We start from the raw sequence: 22670 nt of genomic DNA, 5'->3' as shown, positions 1-22670 counted from the left end.
TGGCAGTGTCTGGGTCTGTGGGTTCTGGTTCTGGGTTCCTCTTTCAGCGGTAGGTACTCACTTTCTCTCTGGCTGGATTTCTGGCTGAAGCCTCCGGCCCAGGACAATCTCTGCTGACGGATCTCAGCCCAGGTCTTCTTAGTGGACCGCTGGAGGGCAGCCTCATACCGTTCCTGCATACCAAACATGGAGAAATACTAGGTTAGTACTAGTTAATAATTCTCTAACCCATTCTCTTCTAGTTACCCACCCAATTCTCTTTTTTTGTTAAGGCGAGTGGAATTCCACCCTCCTTTAGTATTTTTCTGACCCTCATTGAAACAGTGTGGAAATAGATGGAGGAGACAGGTTAGGCGGACGTGGGGATTGAACCCACAATCATCAGGGCTCTAATATTGGCTTGCTGTGAGGAGTATTACCACCCGTTCTGGGGTGAAGTTTCCCCTAGGTACAGATCTAGGATCAGCTGCCCATCCCCCAATACTAACCTTTGCCATTAGTGAGGAAAATGCAAAAACTGACCTAAGATCAGCGTCTAGGGGGTACTTCACCCTTCTCCCTCACAACCCACCTTGTTCTTCTCTAGTTTCTGTTTCTGCCTCTCCTCCAGGGCGGCGCGACGTTTCTCTGTCTTGATCCGCTGCTCCTCCAGCTTCCTGCGCCGCTCGTCCAGCTGGCTCTCCCTCAGCTGCCGGGCCTTTTCCTCTTTGTCCAGCCACTGGGACTTCTTCGCCGCTACAGGAGAACCACATCAGGAGGGTTAGAGATAAATTGGTTTCAAGAGAGAACTCTCTCTCTCTCTGAGGCCCTGTTCAAATGTTTCAAAATTGCATCATTCCTTTCTCCCTTCCTTGAGGTAATCACTAATTAGAAATGACTGGACACGTGAAAGCCATGTGGGGGAGCCCTCTCTCTCTTCCTCTTTTTTGACTATCTTCTATTCTCTCTTTGAATACCGTACCCTTGCAGCTGATATGCAGAGCCCTGTTGCATTGTTAGATGTTGACCAACATTTTAACGTTGTTTTGCTATGGACAAAAAATGGAGTCCCTTGTGTTTTAATCTGTTTCAATAAAAAAATTGTACTTCTTCCAAAAATAAATCTGCAGTAAACAGTATTTTAAGTATTTTTTTAAATGAAACACAAATGCCTCTTCACTCTGATGTTGACTGTGCTTTCAAATCTAAAATCCCTCTGAAGTGCGCGTGTGTGAAGCAGTGTTTCTTTTCAACAGGGATTTCCACTTTCCCTCAGATATAAATTGAATTACTTCACTTTGCACAGAGCGACACAGAGGCAGCATTATGCAAGGTTCAGCTGATACCCCTGGACTGACACTTTACCACGTTAATTGCATCAATCTCCCTACGCCAGTTTCAATAAACTGCACGCTTTGATATGGTAAGCGTCCCCATCCCCTGAGCCATTCATTATGCCACCACCTCTATGACTGCGGCTGCATCTCAAATAGCACCTTATTCCCTACATAGTGCACTACTTTTTGACCAGAGCCCTATGGGGAAATAGGGCCCTAAATAGGCAACAGGGTACCATTTGGGACACAACATGCCTCTCTCTCTTTGCACATAAGCCACTATATATTTTGGCTTTATTGGATAAACCCCCATGAACGATCAGCTTCTTTGAGGGGGGTGGGGGGTACTTGACGCAACAAAAGCAACTGGTTATTTGGCGGTTATCAGATTAAGTTATGGGAACGCTGGGGCAACATTGGAGGCAAACACTTAGATTTATCGCAAGGTGCACAGCTGTGCTTTTATCTGAGAGAAGTAGGCTCAAAAAGCATCAGGAAACAAAAAGCACCATTACGCCATGCCACAGCAGGCCAGAGGTCCCCAGCACTAACAAAATGAGTTCCTACGTCTTATCTGCTACAGTGAGTGTGCATTTCGGTTCAACTTAATTACTTTTAATAACAGTACTTTGAATCTAGTAAGGCAAGGGCATATTATTAACTTCTGTCGATGCAAAGCTTTGAGGGCTAGCAGTAGAGGTAATTGCGTGCAGACCGTCTTGGGTTTCAGCCTTGTGGAAATCTGAAGTATGGGGAGTGAGAAGGAGGGAGTGAGAAGGAGGGAGTGTGGGAGGAGGGAGGAGGAAGGAGAAGTAAGGCTTCCAGTGTCCACAGAGGCAACATTTAAGAGCTGGCTTTGGATGGAGAATTATACAGCTCTCGCCTTCACTGTCTCAAAAGGCACTCTGACTTGTCACAGTGAGAGTATGACAGACTGCACATTGCCCTCACACATCAAATATGTGACAGTGTGAGTGTGACAATGACAAGGCCCACATGAGATCTTGGCACATTGACAGTGAGCAGCACAGTGGCCATGTTAATCTAGAACATGTATAGCATTGAGGAGTAGGAAAAAGATAATGCTATAGGGAACTTTTATAATGCTGGTGTCAAATAGACAATTATTTAGTGCAATAAATGCATACTTTCAGTTAATAACTGATCTTAGATAATTGACTAATGTCCCTAGTGATATGATATCAGTTTTGACATCTGTCATTGTTTGAATAGGATGGCGTAGTGCCAGTTAAGCCAATACAAAAGTGTGTGTGTGTGTGTGTGTGTGTGTGTGTGTGTGTGTGTGTGTGTGTGTGTGTATGTGTGCATATTGAAGAGATCAACCGCACTACATTTCCCCTGTGGATGTGACTTAAATACGGTCCTCTTTCCCTTCATCACCCCTAATGTTTCCCTGCATTGACACTCAACATCTAGGTCTGCTAGGCAGCAGCTAGAGCCATTAAATAATCATTAACTGAGTCCTGTTCCCTCCCTGTCCACATTAAGTATGCATTACACTCTAAAGAGAGCCAAGAATGGACAACTCATATGGTCACAGGGCCAAACATGTCTTCTTGGGCCAAAGTGGACATTTCATGCATTACTCAGCAGAGGCCTATCAAAATACTAAAACATACAGGGAGAAAATACGATCTCGTTTGAGGGGAAAAAGGAAAACAATGGAACATTATAGCCTACATTTGAAGAAGACACAGTACGCTCCAGCTGTTGATACTTAAAAAGACTGGCCTTCTTAGCCGGGATTGCCTCCTAGCTGGGATTGCAAACACAAGTTTATAGATTGAATCTCAAGGAATTAAATCAGGGAGAAACCCTCTATCTGGACTCCTGCCCCAGTGGACTGACAATTAGACTGATCCATGATGGTATAACCCATTTTATCCCAATTTACTATGAGGATGCAGGCTGGATTTACCAGAAGACATATATATTACTTCTATGAGGTTCTTTAATTAAGAAGCTTCCAGCTTTGTACTCCAATTGTGACAATGGAACATTTGGGACAATGAATATGACCTTTCTAGTAAAAACGAGTCTCTCATGACAGACAAATATTTACAAATGAAGTAGCTGGCCAGGGAATGTGAGATTTGGATTTGGGTTCTGAGATTAAGTATAAACACATTTGGCGTTTAGCAAGGGTGATGTAACTTTTGATTCCTATCCTCTCTTTATAATTCCTGTATAAAATGGCAAAATAACTGCATTTAGTGGTAATAAATGATATATGATATAATTCTACAGGTAACTGACAAAATAAAGGAAACACCAACATAAAGTGTCTTAATAGGGCGTTGGGCCACCACCAGCCAGAACAGCTTCAGTGCACCTTGGCATAGATTCTACAAGTGTCTGGAACTCTTTTGGAGGGATGCGACACCATTCTTCCACAAGAAATTCCATCATTTGGTGTTTTGTTGATGGTGGTGGAAAACGCTGTCTCAGGCGCCGTTCCAGAATCTCCCATAAGTGTTCAATTGTGTTGAGATCTGGTGACTGAGACGGTCATGGCATATGGGTTACATAGTTTTCATGTTCATCAAACCATTCAGTGACCACTTGTGCACTGTGGATGGGGGCATTGTCATCCCATGGGGGCATAGCCATGGTGGCCAAAATAATGGCCTGCCCAGCATTTTTATACATGATGGGATGCTATAATGCTTCATTAACTCAGGGAAAACACCTGTGTGGAAGCACCTGCTTTCAATATACTTTGTATCATTTACTCAACATGGAAGGAAAAAATGTGATGGAAGTAGACACTAGGCTAACGTCCTATGAGAAAATGTGCACACAAGCAATGTGGGGCTGGCACAATTACCGTATAACCATGTAACCGACGGTTATGGATGAAGACCGCCATGAAAATAAAATAACCGTCATAACTATATAAAAAAAAATATATATACAAATTTGTGGAACAAACAGCTGACTGAAGACCAGACGGCCGGGCATTCATGCAGTTGAGTCCGTTTATGCGGTAACATGGACACTACAACGTGATAAAACTGTTGCTCTTTGTTGAAACAAGCAAGGTGTTGTAGCAAATTAGTCATCATTTGCTACAACACGGGCTTGGAACCTCACGGGCGTGGAACCTCTAACCCTGGCAACTTGACTGATAAACTCATTGGTACACTCACAGTGGCTGCCTGGTACTGTAATGCAATCATTTCCATGGTAATGTAGAAAGTTCATTCAAAATATTTTTTGGTAGAGAGGGTGATTGATTTTAACAATTGTCTGTTTGTCGCTCAATCAAGGCAACAGGTCAAAACAGCAGGTCACGACAACAAGAATCACCACCACCACCACCACCAATACCACCATGGACACATAGGGTGTGGCTTACCTTGTATCTGGCCGAGCTTGTCTGGAGGGGGGATGGGTAAAAGGGAAGACAAGAGCAACTGTCAATCATGCAAAGCAGTGCATGTCGCCAGGATGTCACTAGAGCCAAGGACAGCGTGGCTTGTGAAACAAACAAACAAAAACACTCAAGCGGGTGACAGGCAGCCATCTTGACTGACAAAAGAAATAGAGCCAGAGACATGTTAAGGCAACTTGAAGCAGGGCATTGACATATGCTACTATCAATTGAAACCGAGTCTGTATCAATTGACGTTGGGTTAAACATATAAGTTCAGAGCTGGGGATCTTTAAAGCATTTGTGAGTTCAAACAAAAAGGGGTTAGCTAGGCTATTTTTTAAATAAAAAGCACATTAACATTTATTTGGAGCATGCACGTTGAAAACGATAATGTGTCTTGAAAGCCAAGTACTAAATCATCATTGGCTTGGTTTTCATTCTCATTGAAGTGCTCAGCTGGAGCCGCAGCCTAGGTTGGTTTGACGTTCATTCAACGTTTTCCAAATGTTTCTGTGATACATGTGCACACAATCTGTAGGCCTGAAAACAAAGCCAATGCCGACACAACGTAAAACAAAATCTGCCACCCCTTACACCCCCCCCCCCCCCACCCAACACTAGGGGGCATCCTCTCCCTGTGTACAGAGTTTCCTCCTCTCAACCCCCATCTCAGCTTACCCAGATATTTGGCCTTCTCCTCTCTCCGCTCCTTGGCCAGCTTCTGTCTGTCCTCTGACTTCACTGCGTCTAGGGTGAAAACAAGAGAACAAGAGAAAGAGCGAGAGAGAGGAAGTGAATGTGAGAGGTCATTGTACACAGAGAGAAGCCCCAATCCAGGCCAACATCTGCAGAGCGATAAAACGCTGGAAGCTGGCAGTCAAATCTGGCAACTATATCAGAGCCACATAGAGACTCCACTCTAGTATCTAATAGAAGTGGATGAGCAACGTGGAACACTCTGATTAGGACTGGTGGTTAGTCACACCATGGCACACCTTGGCTACAGTTTCCTGGTGAGTATTCATGAGTGAACATGTAGTTGCATTCAGTGAAGTAATGCACCTACTCAGTGGCGGCTCCTGAAAAAATTCTCAGGAGGGGCAATTTTTCTGATGATTTAGGTGACCTACACACGTGCACGAGTCCGTGCACGCGATTCCAGATATCTTTACCTCTGAATAAACTGCCTTTATTATACCATATCCACCCTGTCCAAAGTCTCTACTTGGTCTCAGTTCTCCAGTAAACTTGTGATTATCAACAGTACACAACGGTAACAAACAATTGGGGGAACTCACGGGGCAGATAGTAACCACTTAAAAGGAAGCGATTCCCAAACCTTCCATAACAAAGCCATCACCTACAGAGAGATGAACTTGGAGAAGAGTCCCCTAAGTAAGCTTGTCCTGGGCCTCTGTTCACAAACACAAACAGACCCCACACAGCCCCAGGACAACAACAACAACAACAACACAATTAGACCCAACCAAATCATGAGAAAACAAAAAGAGAATTACTTGACACATTGGAAAGAACAAACAAAAAAACAGCCCTAAACAGAGAGTACACAGTGGCAGAATACCTGACCACTGTGACTGACCCAAACTTAATGAAAGCTTTGACTATGTACAGACTCAGTGACCATAGCCTTGCTATTGAGAAAGGCCGCCGTAGGCAGACCTGGCTCTCAAGAGAAGACAGGCTATGTGCACACTGCCCACAAAATGAGGTGGAAACTGAGCTGCACTTCCTAACCTCCTGCCAAATGTATGACCATATTAGAGACACATATTTCCCTCAGATTACAGCGATCCACAAAGAATTCGAAAACAAACCCAATTTTGATAAACTCCCTTATCTACTGGGTGAAAAACCACAGTGTGCCATCACAGCTGCAAGATTTGTGACCTGTTGCCACAAGAAAAGGGCAACCAGTGAAGAACAAACACCATTGTAAATACAACCCATATTTATGTTTATTTATTTTCCCATTTGTACTTTAACTATTTGCACATTGTAACAACACTGTATATATACATAATATGACATTTGAAATGTCTTTATTCTTTTGAAACTTCTGAGTGTAATGTTTACTGTTAATATTTATTGTTTATTTCACTTTTGTTTACTATCTACTTCCCTTGCTTTGGCAATGTTAACACACGTTTCCCATGCCAATAAAGCCCTTAAATTGAATTGAATTGATAGTAAGGTCGCAATGACACAGAAAGCAGTTCAATGTCGGGGTACAGAGTCGCTCTCTTACCAGGATCGCGGTCCGCTCTGACCAGGGTGAAGGTGGCCGGCTCCACTTCTCTGTCCGGGACTCATCCAGCCAAGTCTCCCAGCTGTATTGGGATTCAGCTGCCAGCAGCGTTTTCATTATTTAGTCCGTTCGTAGCGGGTATGTACACGATCAACAAGATCAGTCCAAAACCAACCACTGGAAATCCATGGTTGGCAGAATGTTTGTAAACTAAGTCTACAAATTAAAAACATAAAATAACGCCGCACTGCAGGTCGCAACAGAGACGCTTCTAGCCGCCATTGTCTTAGTTACGTTCAACGTTACGTCACGTATGACGAAAGCGCGTAAGTGCAAGCCCACAGACACCCATAGAGAATGTATTGAAAGCTTTGAAATGTGAAAAAAATAGATTTTACATGACAGGCTATGAGAGACTTCTGGGCGATTTTCAACTTGACTGAAATCGCCCCAAAAACGGGCGGGGCCATTTGAAGCACGACTTTAGCCTGATTTGACATTTAGTGGCTGGCAGATCAGACGTGAACACTGATAACTGCTGTTGCCGTGATATAATTGATTAGAAAAAAAATCCCTTCCTTTTCCCGTTTGGCAGTGCGTCGCCCATATCGCCCTATTGAACAAGCCGTCCCTGCACCTACTCCTAGACAGGATATAGCTATAAACAGGGTTTAATTTTCCCTTGTGCCAAGTCAATAATGGTTTTTCAGCATTCAAGTGTTGATTTATCTTTTCCTTCTGTAACATCTCTGTCTGCATTCCTCTGAGCACCTTAACTCATGCCTGGAAAGCATAGTCCTCCTGTTACAGGAAGTCTACTGCACCCCTTTGGGTTGTTTAGTACAGATTATTTGTGGAACATTGCCCTGACCCATAACCAATTACCAATTTAACCCCAATTGCTTTTGAACGATAATAATAATAATTAATATAATTAGATGATCATGTTGTATATGATTAATTGCATAATTATGACCTAAGCAAAACTCCCTGAATGAAAACACCATACTGTAATTATGATGTAATTCTCAAATGCCAAGCAACATTTACTACCTTTTCATGACAATTGATCGGCATTTAACTGGCCAAGTTGAATTCTACTGTATGTGTGAAGGCTTCGAGCATCATCTTCCATCCTTTCCTTCCATACACAGACCACATGTTCTACATCCATGTCACAATTCATGCTTCAGTTGATTCTAACACAATCATCACAGTGCTGAAACAATCCACCAGATAGGGCGCAGAACAGCAGCAGCCTCCCTATAACATCCTCTGACCCACTTTGACACTAGGTCTGATTATGTATACTGCTGTAAAAAGCTCTAGTGTATGTGTGTGTGTGTGTGTGTATTTTGAAAGGAATAGAGGAGCAGTTTGATGCATAGCTCTCATGGCAGACTGTAAAGACAAAGTAGCTAGCTAGCGCACACAGGATTTGGTTCTGGGTTCCGAGTTTAATGCATAGGGAACTTTTGTCTGGGCATATCCAATGGGTATCCTTTAAATGGACCACTTCTCTCAATGGATGAAGATGGGACTGCTTTTCTGGCTATACAGTGCCTTCAGAAAGTATTAATACCCCTTGAATTATTCCACATTTTGTTGTGTTACAGCCTGAATTCAAAATTGATTAAATATTTTTAACAATCTCACCCATCTACACACAATAGCCCACAATGACAAAGTGAAAATATGTTTTTAGAAATATGTGCAAATGTATTGAAAAGGAAATATAAATATCTAATTTACATAAGTATTTCAAGCAGATTTAAGTCAAAACTAACTCGGCCACTTCACTGTCTTCTTTGTAAGTAAATCCAGTGTAGATTTGGCCTTGTGTTTTTGGTTATTGTCCTGTGTACAGGCTTCCTTCTTTTCACTCTGTCAATTAGGTTAGTTAGTATTACAGAGTAACTACAATGTTGTTGATCCATCCTCAGTTTTCTCCTATCACATAAACTCTGTAACTGTTTTAAAGTCACCATTGGCCTCATGGTGAAATCCCTGAGAGGTTTCCTTCCTCTCCGGCAACTGAGTTAGGAAGGACGCCTTTATCTTTGTAGTGACTGGGTGTATTGATACACCATCCAAATTGTAATTAATAACTTGCTCAAATTAATATTCAATGTCTGCTTTTTTATAGGTGCCCTTCTTTGCGAGGCAATGGAAAACCTCCCTTGTCTTTGTGGTTGAATCGGTGTTGGAAATTCCCTGCTCGAATGAGGGCCCTTACAGATAATTGTATGTGTGGGGTACAGAGATTATGTTGTCATTCAGAAATCATGTTAAACACTATTATTTCATACAGGGGGAGTCCATGCAACTTATTATGTGACTTGTTGAGCAAATGTTTACTCCTGAACTTATTTAGGCTTGCCATAACAAAAGGGGTTGAATACTTATTGACTCAAGACATTTCAGCTTTTCATTTTAAATTAATTTGTAAAAATGTCTAATAACATAATTCCACTTTGATATTATGGGGTATTGTATGTAGGCCAGTGACAAAAAATATCAATTTAATCAATTTTTAATTCAGGCTGTAACATAACAAAATGTGGAAAAAGTCAAGGGGTGTGAATACTTTCTGAAGGCAATGTATTTATGTCCATGTGAAATCCACAATAAAGTTTAACAGTAAAAACCAAGTCTCCATAGCAACAAATAACAAGTGCCATGGAGAGGGCTTTGGGGGAGCTGTGTGTGTGTGTGTGTGACATGCGTGTGTGTGTGTGGCTGAACTGAAGCAGTCATAGTGAAGAGTAAAATCCCTGGTCCTTTAAAGATTTCTTGAAAACACAGGGACCCTAACAACCTCCCAGGAGGCAAGGGACCGCCGCTGGCCAAGTGCCATGAGCTGTCAGACTCGAGGCCGAGATGTGCCAAAGTTTAATTAAAGCGACCATTATGGAGGTAATGCTCTCAAAGGCATGCCTTGCCATTTAATGTAGCTAATTAAGAGCTGCAGAGTGTCTCTCATCCTTTTCCTCTTCCTCCTACCCTCAGGGTAAGATAAAACACAGAGGTAAGCTTGCATGCCTGAGCAGAAAGGCAACCTGAAGGAGAGGAAGTGACAGAAGTCATTTTAGAATTTGCTCTCAGAAGTTTGTTGACTTATTGGTGTTCAAACGCTTCTAACAGACCTTCCAGAGATATAACATTATACGCCTTATCATAAGCCTCTACAAAGGCTCATACATGCTTATATCAAGTTATAAAGCATTATACCTGTGGGCTTTAAGTAAAAGTGTTACCAATATCTTTTAAATTACAAAAGCTGATCTAAGATCTGTTATCTACTGAGGGATCCTGCAGTACAATTCCGACGTCACTAAAATGAGCTCCTTGATCTGATCTGGCACACCAAAACCAGAATTCTAATTTGGCGTTACTGTGATCATTTCGGGAAATCAGTCAGTAGAAATATTTTGGTTCAGCTCTGCCACCTCACGCTACGGTTAAATAGACCATGACCACAGTCAATAGATTAAACGGGCAAAGAATAATATGGGCAGAGAGAAAGTAAGATTATGTTCACAAAACCCCCCAAACATTAGCCAGCGCTCGGGGCAGGACAAGTAGTGGCATTGTGGAAACAAAGGTGGTGGTGGTGCAGCGGGTCAAGCTAGTCTAAATGCCCCCCTGGCATCACTCAGTGAAATGTGATGCCCAGTCAGGTTCATTCCTCCAACTTTCATTAGAGACCGGAGGTGATTAGCAAGCAGGCTAGCTTTAGCCCTTTAGCGATTAGACGGTTAGCGAATAGCATTAGCCATCCACTCAACATTACATCATAAATTACAACAAAAATAACATTTTTGGCTCAATTCTATAAACCCACAACACAATTCTAGCTTAATGGATTTTGTCATGTGAGCTGTAAGCGCTGTAACTAACCCCCTGCACCAGGTCTATTGGATTTACCCCCAGCACTGAAAGCCTGTGGTCAGTATAATTCTGGACTGAACCATTTTGTTTTCCCGAGGGGTCGGATGATATCACCTGGGCACTGAGGTAATAGATCAATAATCACAGGGCACTGCTAAAGATAGCCTTTATTACACAACCATGGACATCGATTGCTGTGTTCCTACCACTGAAAATGGTCATAAGCTACTTCAAATGTTCTATGGTAGATAGAAACACATACTAATGGTAAGCCATTTTCACACCATTTCCTTTATTACCGGTAACACCACAGTATAGGGAGACTTACCTTTATTAGGTTTGGGGCTAGGACTTGAGACAGGCATGGGCGACGTTGGTGTAGCAGGTGACTTCGGGATGACGTCCAGTTTCGTGGGGGTCCCCACTCTCCTTTCCTTGTCCTTTTTGGTGTTGGTTTCCATTATCTGGGCTGGGCCTGTTTTATGGGGGCCTGTCACCCCCTCAGTGTATTCCTTTGTGGCGTTTGGGTCCTGAGCCAGGTGGGGAGCTGGTCGGAGAACGAGAGAAAAAGAAGCCAGGTGAGAAAGTGAGAAGCGTAACACACCACAGTATAGAGATGGAATTAAACCGGTCCTCATTCCAAAGCTACAGCTTGTCTGGAGGTGGGTCTGAGTGACGTTCTACTTCATAGTCTCTAGAAGGTAACAGGTGCAACAGGTGGAGTCAAGGTCTATTAGGAAACCACTTCTCCATGGGAGAACTTTATATAGCACACTGCTTATGATCATAAAATGCTTAGGATCATAATGCACATACCTGCAGTTTACTGTACATACATACTGTACCAGCAAGTCATAGTATGAGATCAACAGAGAACACAGGCATTGTGCATTGTGGTCTCTGCTGAGCTACTCAACTAACTCTCAGCTTCAATAATGTAAAACAATAAACACACAACAATGATAAAGCACAGCATGACAAAAACAATATGATACATCTCACCCACTGGCAAACCTTGAAGTCTAAATGACACAAGATATGCTTAATCCACTAGCACTCTAATAGTTACAAGATCTCCGTTCTCTGGTCTGGTTATCTAACTTTACCCCACACTCCTCTCCCAGAACGACCGGCAGATTTATCGACAGTCAGGGCTGAGTGAATTCTCTCACTGGCAGAACAAAACAAGGTAACTGCCTCTCTGCCTCTTGATGATTCTACCGGGGAGGAACAGATTGATTTAGTGAGAGGAGGGGGAAAATACATGCAGGTTCCTCTCTTTATGAAAAAGGTCATCATTAATTTAGCCAAACAGACATTTTTAAAAGGTGTAATCTGTAGTTTCATACTAAAAAAGTATTGTCTGGTCTTTTTTAGTATACTGAACAATGATTAGGTGGCTTACGTGGCACCACGTTTGTTATTGTGTTTGTTAAATTGGACCTTGATTGTGTATGCATTTCATGTATGCATTTCATCCTGTGACCACATAAGACACTGGAATTACAGGTTGCACCTGCAAAAACCTTTAGAAATAGAAACAGTTGGACAGGGTGGGGCGGCAGGTAGCTTAGTGGTTAAGAGCGTTGTGCCAGTAACCGAAAGGTCGCTGATTCTAATCCCCGAGCCGACTAGGTGAAAAATCTGTCGATGTGCCCTTGAGCAAGGCACTTAACCCTAATTGCTCCTGTAAGTCGCTCTGGATAAGAGCGTCTGCTAAATGACTAAAATGTCAATGTAAAATGTGTTGGTTGCGAGAGCTCTACGGCTGGGTCAGTGCCTCAGTGGCAGTGTGACTCACACTTGGCAGCTTGAGCCTGAAGCTCCCTGCTCAAACATAACTTTGCCCAGGCTTTGGAGGCCTCACAAAAGGCATAGGGGGAAATATTTGGCTCCTTTGTCCACTCAGCACTGTCGCCCTACATTCCCTATGCAACATTCAGCAGTGAGCCGAGTTTCTTCCACATAGTCTTTCAGGGTAAACGCTGGGGCAACGTGCTTTAAATGATTCATCCAGGGCTAAAAACAATGACGGTGGAGAACGTATGTCACAAAGGACCATAGACAGGAGATTTACTCTCTTCTGTGCAACACAGTGGCAAGTATGATAATGCCACACAGTGCAGCAATGCTGGAAGAAGCAAATAGTGTATGTCTTTGGGAAGTCATTATGATGTACTTCGTATCAAATCTAGTTGCATGTAGCCTATAGAGTATAGATATATTGTTTTGAATTGTACTCTAATACTGAACAGTAGGTGTATAGAAATTGAATGACTAGAACGGACATTCCCATCTCGTCATTCCATTTCTATGGGAACAGGTCTCCTCCATATTGACATGTTATTCTCAGTCACCTGCCATCTGTTGTGCTGTCTACCTGGCACAGAGAGACACACACAGCTAACCAGACCTCCTCCATCACATACACTATGTATTTTGGGGGGACGCTGGCAGGCACCTGGCAGAGTGAAACCTGTGTGAATTATACATGTTATGGTCTGCTTGAGGAAGTGATGAAAATAAGACTGGCATTTAGGCAACCTGCGGCTTAGCTCCGCAGAGAAGAGAGAGTGGATGGGCATGGGTAGCCAACCAAGTCAACAGTGAGGACCAATGCATTATTACCACAAAAAAAGAAGGACCCACTCCATGAAGCATATTGTATATCAATATCAACACCATTTGACATTTCAACTTTTAATTGGTTCACAACATGCGAGAGTGCTACTTTCATGTTACAAGAAGCATTCTAGTACCTCCTAGCTACTCCTCTAGTCATAACTGACTGAGCTCTTCTGCATCCCTCTGTTGACATAGACATCAGACCTCATGGAAAAGACAAGCCAGAGCTCAGCTCATGGAAAAGCTCATATCATCAGTTATGGAATGAGAGCATTTACTCTGATGACCCTTAGTTGGACATCGGCGCCATGGGCTGCGAGAGAGAGAGCGAGAGCGAGTGAGCGAGAGAGAGAGAGAGAGAGAGAGAGAGAGAGAGAGAGAGAGAGAGAGAGAGAGAGAGAGAGAGAGAGAGAGAGAGAGAGAGAGAGAGAGAGAGAGAGAGAGCGAGCGTGTGTGTGTGTGCTGGCATGCGAGATGAGCTGAGACGAGACAGATACACTGCGGTCCCCTTCTCAAAGCCTGCCACTGTTAAATAAGTACTGGGCCAGCAATGTGGATGTGCTCAGTGATGTACTCAGAGAGAGAGAGAGAGGAGCCATTGTTGGGGTCTCTGTATGGCAACGGGCCTGCTGCCAAACACACTGCAATGACAGGGAGAAGAGTCAGAGGGGAAGATATATAGAGAGGGGTAAACAGAACAAGGGCAGAGAGAGAGAGGACAGAGAGAGAGAGGACAGAGAGAGAGATATATATACACAAGGGGGGATATATGGAGAAAGGGAGAGAGAAACAGAAAGAGGGACAGAGTGAGTGTGCAGAGGATGGCAACTAGAATCCCTCATCATAAGGGGATTTAGTGGGTGATCATGGGCGTTGGCCAACTTGGATGCATACCACAAACCCATGTGAAACCAAACAAATAAGTGAAAATAAGTTAAACCAAAACACAAAGCCTAGCCTACACAGAATTAAAACATGTACTGACAGAAGAACATAGAGTGAAGGAATAACACAGCTTCCACATTCGAGAACAAAAATGTCGGAGCCCATATATAGTTGGGGGTTTGTGACTATTTTGCCCAAAGCCGAATGGGTGAAGTCACTCTCCAGTATCCACCACCCAAAATTACCACCACTGGACTTCCTTTTCCTTCCCCCTCTTTCCTCCCTCTTATGCTCTGACAATGTGGGAGGTTGTGATATCATCCACATGGGACAGTTAGAAATCTGGAACTATGTAATGATCAACCTAACACCCCTTTCCACCCTGGCTCCGTCACAGACTGCAGGCAAAGACAGACCACATCTCAATGGATCAAACTGACTCACAAGAAGGAGACAAAGTGCCCCAAAGAGACAACATCACAATGCCACAAAACCAACTCCTGAAGTGCCCTTTTGAGTGGATGAGAGAGCGCTAAATTACATATTCTACTCAGAAAGTTACGGGAAAGTTTTCAATCCACTTTAACAATAGCTATGATTGCTTTTATATTAAAAGATAAAATGCAAAGCAATCTGCCTATTCGAGATTTGCTGAGTCCCTGCCTCTCTGTGACCTAACAGCCAGGTCAGAAAATTGCAGTCGTATTGAGCAAAGTAATTAAACTTTTGTTGTGAACCCCAGCCCACACATCAACAACACTGGTAGATGAAGAAAAAAAATCCCTTTTTATAACTATTACCCTACTTGAAATACAGTCACACAAGTACGTGTTATATTCCCTGGGCTAGATATGGCGAGGTAGAATCCAAAGGTCACAGCCAGTGCATTCTTGACAGACAGGTAGTGTTGCTCTCATGAGCACCTGAGGACTATGGTCATAAAGAACACAATGGGTGATAATCTGTATGATATATACAATGTAGTGTCTATGATATAAATGTGCAAGAATTCCGGTCTGGAGGCGCAGTGTGTAGGCTGAATACAAATGAAACCTTAAACTACCGGTACTAAGCGTAAGAGTTGGTGGAAATGAGAAGAGAAGAGGTGTTGTTTTGTGTTGAGCTGCAGGCCAGGGGAGGTTTGGCTGATTAATATTTCATGGTGTTTCGGTGCAGTGGAGAGAAATTAGGGTCATGATGGAAGTGATATTCTGGCTGCCTGCAGCCCTGCACTTTCAGACAACAGAGAAGGGATGGCAGATAGAAGGACCAAGAGAGAAAACACTATTGGTCTCACTGAATAATATTCTATGCGGTATTGACATTTAGTCATCTGTGCCCGTACTCTCAGAGTAGGATCAGTTTGGACTTTAATATCATAATCAATAAGATTACATGGACAAACAGGGCCTGATCCTAGATCAACACTGCTACTCTGAGATGCTTTATGAATACGGGCACTGAGCAACAAGCCTGGTAACCCCATGCCAGTTACCCTGACAGCAAACAGAATTGGGGCACAGCACAGCAACTAAATGTTAGCACGCTACCTACAATTTAACACACTGTGCTTTTCAAAATGCAAATCCGATACTTGCACAGATGTCCTCAATGAATTCCGACATAACCATTACGCGATTTACTGTCGAGTAACCATTCAAATACTGCCTTCTGACGTAGGACAGTGACCCAAGACATCTGAGGGTAAAAACGTCTAAAACAACTTCTAAAAAGTGAATGCAATAAGCATGTTATGAGGTAGACACTGCTGTCCAGCTGTGTGTGTATTCAAGTGTGAATTGTCTTACAAATAACTGTTTCACAATCATTTAGTCACATTATTACGCACAGAATAAACGGAAACTTTGGTCTCGCTACATTTTGAAGAGACCAAATACAGTACCTTGAGGCACTCCCTTTTCGCCAGTACCTTCACACTACTATACTGTCTCCCCTAAATCTTTCTACCCTGGGAGCACCTACAGTCAAAAACCATTACAGCACCTTTCTCCCTTCTTACGAGGCCGTCACCATTCACATTATTCATAATGCATAAATCAATCCATAGCCACCACTCAGATACTTTTCCACAGCCACCTCTACTCAACACGGAAAATCCCTTTGGCACAGTATATCATTGAGGGAGACTCGATAAAAAGAGAGAACAAGGCAATGCATTTACAGTGCACTTCAATGCTTGATAACAGCATTTTGCGCACGCAAGCACACACACCAACTTAATACATTTTTATGCTTCTTGGAGTGGTCCTACCACTAACAGCCTCCTTGCACAGACCCAGAGAAGTGCCACTAGTCATCAGTCTATCCAATGAACACTATGACACTGCAGATTTCCATGGTGAGTGGTCTCTACTTTCTATCAAACCTGGGTTCAAATACTACTTGAAATCTTTCAAATACTTTGAGAATTTACTTCTGCCTGCCAGGAGTGCAAGATGGGCAGCGTTTGCACTTTTGCGACTATTCTAATGGTACCATTATGCCAGGCAAGCTCAATCAAACACAGCTAAAGTATTTTCAATGCTTTCGAATAGTATTTGAGCCTAGGTCTGCTATGGGTATATAGAGACAATCAGTGAAAAGCAGAGAGTTGAGCAGGCCAGGCCAGGGCCTAGAAAGTGGGACAGACAGGTTTCAGGAATCTGAGGCATGCTGGTCATGTACACTGTCTGTCTGTGCGTCTGCCACTTACTCCATGACCTAGCTATCTAGGCACTCTGTGTCCTCGTGCCCTGCGTGTGTCAAACAGTGTCTGTGATCTTGTGTGTGTATATCCCTGCAAGACACAGAAGACAGGAAAGCTACTGTAACAATACAAACGCTGCAACAATCACATAGGCACATTCGTATTACACACAAACAACCACACTCATTGAATTAAATCTTACATCTCATCTTAAAATGACAGGTTAAGAATCAACAGGCCGCAGAGCAGCTGTAATATGTCTCCCAGTGTCTTCCTGTCGGAGACAGAGGACTGAGGAGTGTTGTGGTTCCAAAATAAGATATGTAGAGCTCTATGTTAAATGGCCATTTCCGATCACCTCACTTATTTATGGTATGCCATCTAAGCCAAGCCTATTACTGCCAGGAAGCACAAAAGCTCTCCAGGGAGAGACCAGTGACCAAATGTGCACGCTCAGGGCAAGGGAGTACTAATGCTATATTACTGAATGTCATATCAAATCAAATGCTTCGTAAACAAAAGGTGAAGAATAACAGTGAAATGCTGTTACAACAATGCAGAGAGAAAAAAAGAGAAATATAAAAATAATAACACAAGGAATAAATACACGAGTAAAGATAACTTGGTTATATACACAGGGTACCAGTACCGAGTTGATGTGCAGGGGTAATTGAGGTAGATATGTACATATAGGTAGGGATAAACTAAAGTCACTAGGCAACAGGATAGATAATAAACACTAGCAGCAGCATATGTGATGAGTCAAAAGAGTTAGCGCAAAAAGGGTCAATGCAGATAGATAAATAGTTCACCAATAGCTACCTGGACTAACTATTTAGCAGTCGTATGGCTTGGGGGTAGAAGCTGTAAGACGGTCATGTTGGTTCCAGACTTGATGCATCAGTACCGCTTGCTGTGCAGTAGCAGAGAGAACAGTCTATGACTTGGGTGGCTGGAGTCGTCAACCATTTTTAGGGCCTTCCTCTGACACCGCCTGGTATAGATGGCAGGGAGCTCGGCCCCAGTGAAATACTGGGCCGTACGCACCACCCTCCGTACGCAACTATCACAGTGCCATCCGTTTTGTCTCCAAAGCCCCATACGCTACCCACCACTGTGACCTGTACGCTCTTGTTGGCTGGTCCTCACTACATGTTCGTCGTCAAACCCACTGGCTCCAGGCCATCTATAAATCACTGCTAGGCAAATCCCCGCCTTATCTTAGCTCATTGGTCACCATAGCAGCACCCACCCGTAGTCTGCGCTCCAGCAGGTATATCTCACTGGTCATTCCCAAAGCCAACACCTCCTTTGGCCGCCATTCCTTCCAGTTCTCTGCTGCCAATGACTGGAACGAATTGCAAAAATCTCTGAAGCTGGAGACTCTTATCTCCCTCACTAACTTTAAGCATCAGTTGTCAGAGTACTTTACCGATCACTGCACCTGTACACAGCCCATCTGAAATTAGCCCACCCAACTACCTCATCCCTATATTGTTATTTATTTTATTTTGCTCTTTTGCACCCCAGTATCTCTATTTGCACATAATCTCTTGCACATCTAGCATTCCAGTGTTAATACTATTGTAATTATTTTGCACTATAGCCTATTTATTGCCTTACCTCCATAACTTGCTACATTTGCACACACTGTATATATATTTTCTGTTGTATTTTTGACTTTATGTTTTTTACCCCATATGTAACTCTGTGTTGTTTTTATCGCACTGCTTTGCTTTATCTTGGCCAGGTCGCAGTTGTAAATGAGAACTTGTTCTCAACTGGCTTACCTGGTTAAATAAAGGTGAAATAAAAAATAAATAAAAAAAACGTTACCTCTAAGCTGCGCGCGCAGGTGCAGAAGACATATCAGCCCACAGAGAGAAGCATAAGATTGAACTTCATTCAACTTTCTAGAGCAGTGGTTACCAACCAGTCAATCGTGACCTCCAAGGCATTCCAGAGGTGGTCCTCTGTAGCTCAATTGGTAGAGCATGGCGCTTGTAACGCCAGGGTAGTGGGTTCGATCCCCGGGACCACCCATACGTAAAAATGTATGTGCACATGACTGTAAGTCGCTTTGGATAAAAGCGTCTGCTAAATGGCATATTATTATTATTATTATTATTATTATTATTATTATTATTATTCCTAGTGGATCGTCCAATATTTCTGTAAAAACCTTGTGTTCCTATTTTTTTTTTAAACCTTGTGCTGTTAGCGGTAGGTGCACCTGATTCAGCTGCCCCGTGTGCCGGGTAGGCGAACTGTTGCCATTTTGAACCATTTCATGTGTCTGAAGGTACAAACTCTGCCTTCCCGGCGGGCCCGGAGAGCAAATCAAGTTCACTATAGGCCTACAGCTGGCCAATCATATGGCTCAGATTACCGTGTCTGCAGTAACGTAGCAGGCACAAAAGAAAGCTACAGCAAAGTTGATCCTATGAGATTTCAAAATGTTTCAAACCATGACTAGAGAGAGACTGTCAACGAATACAGCAAAGAGCTGCTGTTTTTATGAGTGAGTTCATGTTTAAGTTCTTTCTAAGCACTGTCAACACTTTGTATTCAACACTTTTATAAGCCATAAAATGCGCATTCTTCCTATTTCCACTCAGCGCTACAACAAGCACTATAGCAGTAATAAATGAGTAGGAAAGTGTATCTATAGGCTTACATTGTTGTTATTATTAATGGCTTGGGTCTTTTTTAATATCGAGGAAAATTCCACTTTTGTATTTATTTTAACTAGGCAAGTCACTTAAGAACAAATTCTTATGTGCATAAGGCCTCATCCGGTGATGGGGCTTGGATTAAAAATAAATAAAATATAGGACAAAACACACATCACGACAAGAGAGACACCACAACACTACATAAAGAGAGACCTAAGACAACCACACAGCATGGTAGCAACACTTTCTCTGTTCATGGGAGTAACAACAACGAAATAATGCGGTGTGACTCGAGTTTCGCCATGAGCTAGAAGACGGTGCGGTGTCCCTTTTCGGTCAGTGTCAGAGGAAGAAAGGGAGAGCGGGGGGATGTTGAGAGGCGGACCCTCAGTCTGCTGCTCTCTCCCTCCGCTGAAACTGACCATCAGATGCAGTCACCATCAGCACAGTAAAATAAAAATATGTATGCTCACTCAGCTGTGCCTCACAAGTAATACAATAATGGATCTATTACCAGTGTGATCATATAGCCTACCTAAAATTTTGAAATATAAAAATGGCCCAAACAACAATGCATTGGCAGGGCAATTCAAGCAAAGCCAATATGCGGTGAGAATGTATTGGGCCTATAGCTTACTGCACAAACCTCATTGCTACAGTACTGTTTTTAATAGGTTAATGTTGCACCTTCGTAAGTCATGTAAAAAAAAAGATGTTCTATAGATCTCATCTTGCATTTTGACTCAGAAAGTGATCTTGCCACAGAAAAGGTTGGTGACCACTGTTCTAGAGTTTATCCTGTTAACACTATCAACATTTCCGTTTACTGTGGCAATTGTGATCGAATCAATGCAATATTAGCCATTTTCAATGCAAAATACCGAAACAAAACGAACTATGCAAGAGATTTTGGTGTAGGCAGAATGCATCGGAGTAGGATTCGATTGCATTGACACGCACTACTCAGCCTGTACTCTACCCAGACCGGTGCAGCATAAACAATCAGAGATGCAGTAGGCCTATATGCCAATAGACCATTGCCATATATGGATCTGTGCCATTTACTTTTAACTGGACTGTGTTTACAGCATGAGCGGTTGTGAGTAGATGAGCTTGTTTTGAGATCTAAGTGAAAGCTGCATGTTGCCACGTGTGCACATTGTGTTCATATCCTTTGCTAGGTAGTGAGTTATTAGCCCAGTTATAGATCATTTGTAGTCCGCAATAGGGAAGTGATTGCTTCCCACAAGAGCACAAAACATGTACATTTCTAGACATATTTGAAAAGTTAGTCAGGTAAAGAGCTTTTTTTTGTCTTAAAGGGTCAGTGTAGTATTTTGAGACAGGCTTGAATAAGCTAAGTAGCCAATAGGCAGAGGGTAGCATGATTTGTCTGATTCTCTGTAATAATGGTATGGGAATAATAATGCATTTTATTTTGTAAAGTGTTTTTTTTTGCATCACACAACAACATTTTCTGTCACCTCCTTGTCTGAAGGACAAGTGGATAAACAGGTTAATTCAAATCAAAGCACTTCACATAAAAATTACTTATGTGATACCTTTGATTAAAAATTACACAAAAAGCCCCAAGGCCTAACAAAAATGAAAAAATATTTTTCTTATACATTTTTTTGGGCACCCTGACAATCAAAAAACACAAAAAAACATGTATGTATGTTTGTGTGTGTGTGTGTGTGTGTGCCACATCCCTGTCTGTTGGCTACCTGTTCTTCACCCTCCAGCTCATGTGACTGTGTGATTGTGAGGCGGCGTCATTATGCAGGCATTGAGGAACAAAGAGCAATGAGGTTGTCTCATCCACAACGCAAACATATGACTCAAAGTATGACTAAAATTCCTCCCACAAACATTACTCAATTACAGCTGAGAAGAGATTTTGTCTTTGGAAGCAAACATCACATAAGGCAATGGGAATGTGAAACTAAGAATTCCCCTAGCCTGGTCCCAGATCTGTTTGTGCTGTCTTTAGTGCCTTGCCAACTCCTATGGCAAGGCACTGAGCTCCTGAGTGGCGCAGTGGTCTAAGGCACTGCATCGCAGTGCTAACTGTGCCACTAGAGATCCTGGTTCGAATCCAGGCTCTGTCGCAGCCGGCCGCGACCGGGAGACTCATGGGCGGCGCACAATTGGCCCAGCGTTGTCCAGGGTAGGGGAGGGAATGGCCGGCAGGAATGTAGCTCAGTTGATAGAGCATGGCGTTTGCAACGCCAGGGTTGTGGGTTCGATTCCCACGGGGGGCCAGTATGAAAAAAATAAAAATGTATTCACTAACTGTAAGTCGCTCTGGATAAGAGCGTCTGCTAAATGACTAAAATGTAAAATGTAATGTAATGTCATTGTCACGCCAAACAATTACCATAGGATTTAGCAAGAAAACCGATATCGCACCAGGTTTGGATTCCCACTATCCACAGCAAAGCACATGGGTAAAACCCATGTACAGTTGAAGTCGGAAGTTTACATACACCTTAGCCAAATACATTTAAACTCTGTTTTTCACAATTCCTGACATTTAATCCTAGTAAAAATTCCCACTTTATGGTGATGTGAAATGTCAGAATAATAGTAGAGAGAATGATTTATTTCAGCTTTTATTTCTTTCATCACATTCCCAGTGGGTCAGAAGTTTACATGCACTCAATTAGTATTTGGTAGCATTGCCTTTACATTTTTTTTTACTTGGGTCAAATGTTTCGGGTAGCCTTCCACAAGCTTCCCACAATAATTTGGGTGAATCTTGGCCAATTCCTCCTGACAGAGCTGGTGTAACTGAGTCAGGTTTGTAGGCCTCCTTGCTCGCACACGCTTTTTCATTTCTGCCCACACATTTTCAATAGGATTGAGGTCAGGGCTTTGTGATTGCCACTCCCAATACCTTGACTTT

General features: G+C 42.8%; 1 protein-coding gene across 4 annotated transcripts in view; it reads right to left on the bottom strand.

Moving 5' to 3' along the window:
- LOC311113679 (uncharacterized protein) overlaps nucleotides 1-22670 on the bottom strand; it is a 63760-nt gene that overhangs the window by 23210 nt on the left and 17880 nt on the right. For 2 of the 4 annotated variants that reach the window (XM_084156970.1, XM_084156972.1), the window contains exons 2-6: nucleotides 11199-11417; nucleotides 5392-5460; nucleotides 4696-4716; nucleotides 572-735; nucleotides 62-173 (exon numbers count right to left, since the gene is read on the bottom strand). In XM_084156970.1, the coding sequence (XP_084013096.1) occupies nucleotides 62-173; nucleotides 572-735; nucleotides 4696-4716; nucleotides 5392-5460; nucleotides 11199-11417 (585 nt within the window). The remainder of the gene's footprint in view (nucleotides 1-61; nucleotides 174-571; nucleotides 736-4695; nucleotides 4717-5391; nucleotides 5461-11198; nucleotides 11418-22670) is intronic. The other 2 variants (XM_084156973.1, XM_084156971.1) reach the window with 1 other exon arrangement.

This window comes from Coregonus lavaretus (genome assembly GCF_964263955.1).
Source record: "Coregonus lavaretus genome assembly, chromosome: 3".
Lineage (NCBI taxonomy): Eukaryota > Metazoa > Chordata > Actinopteri > Salmoniformes > Salmonidae > Coregonus > Coregonus lavaretus.
Note: the sequence above shows the minus strand (reverse complement) of the source record. Positions and strands in the feature narration are given on the sequence as shown.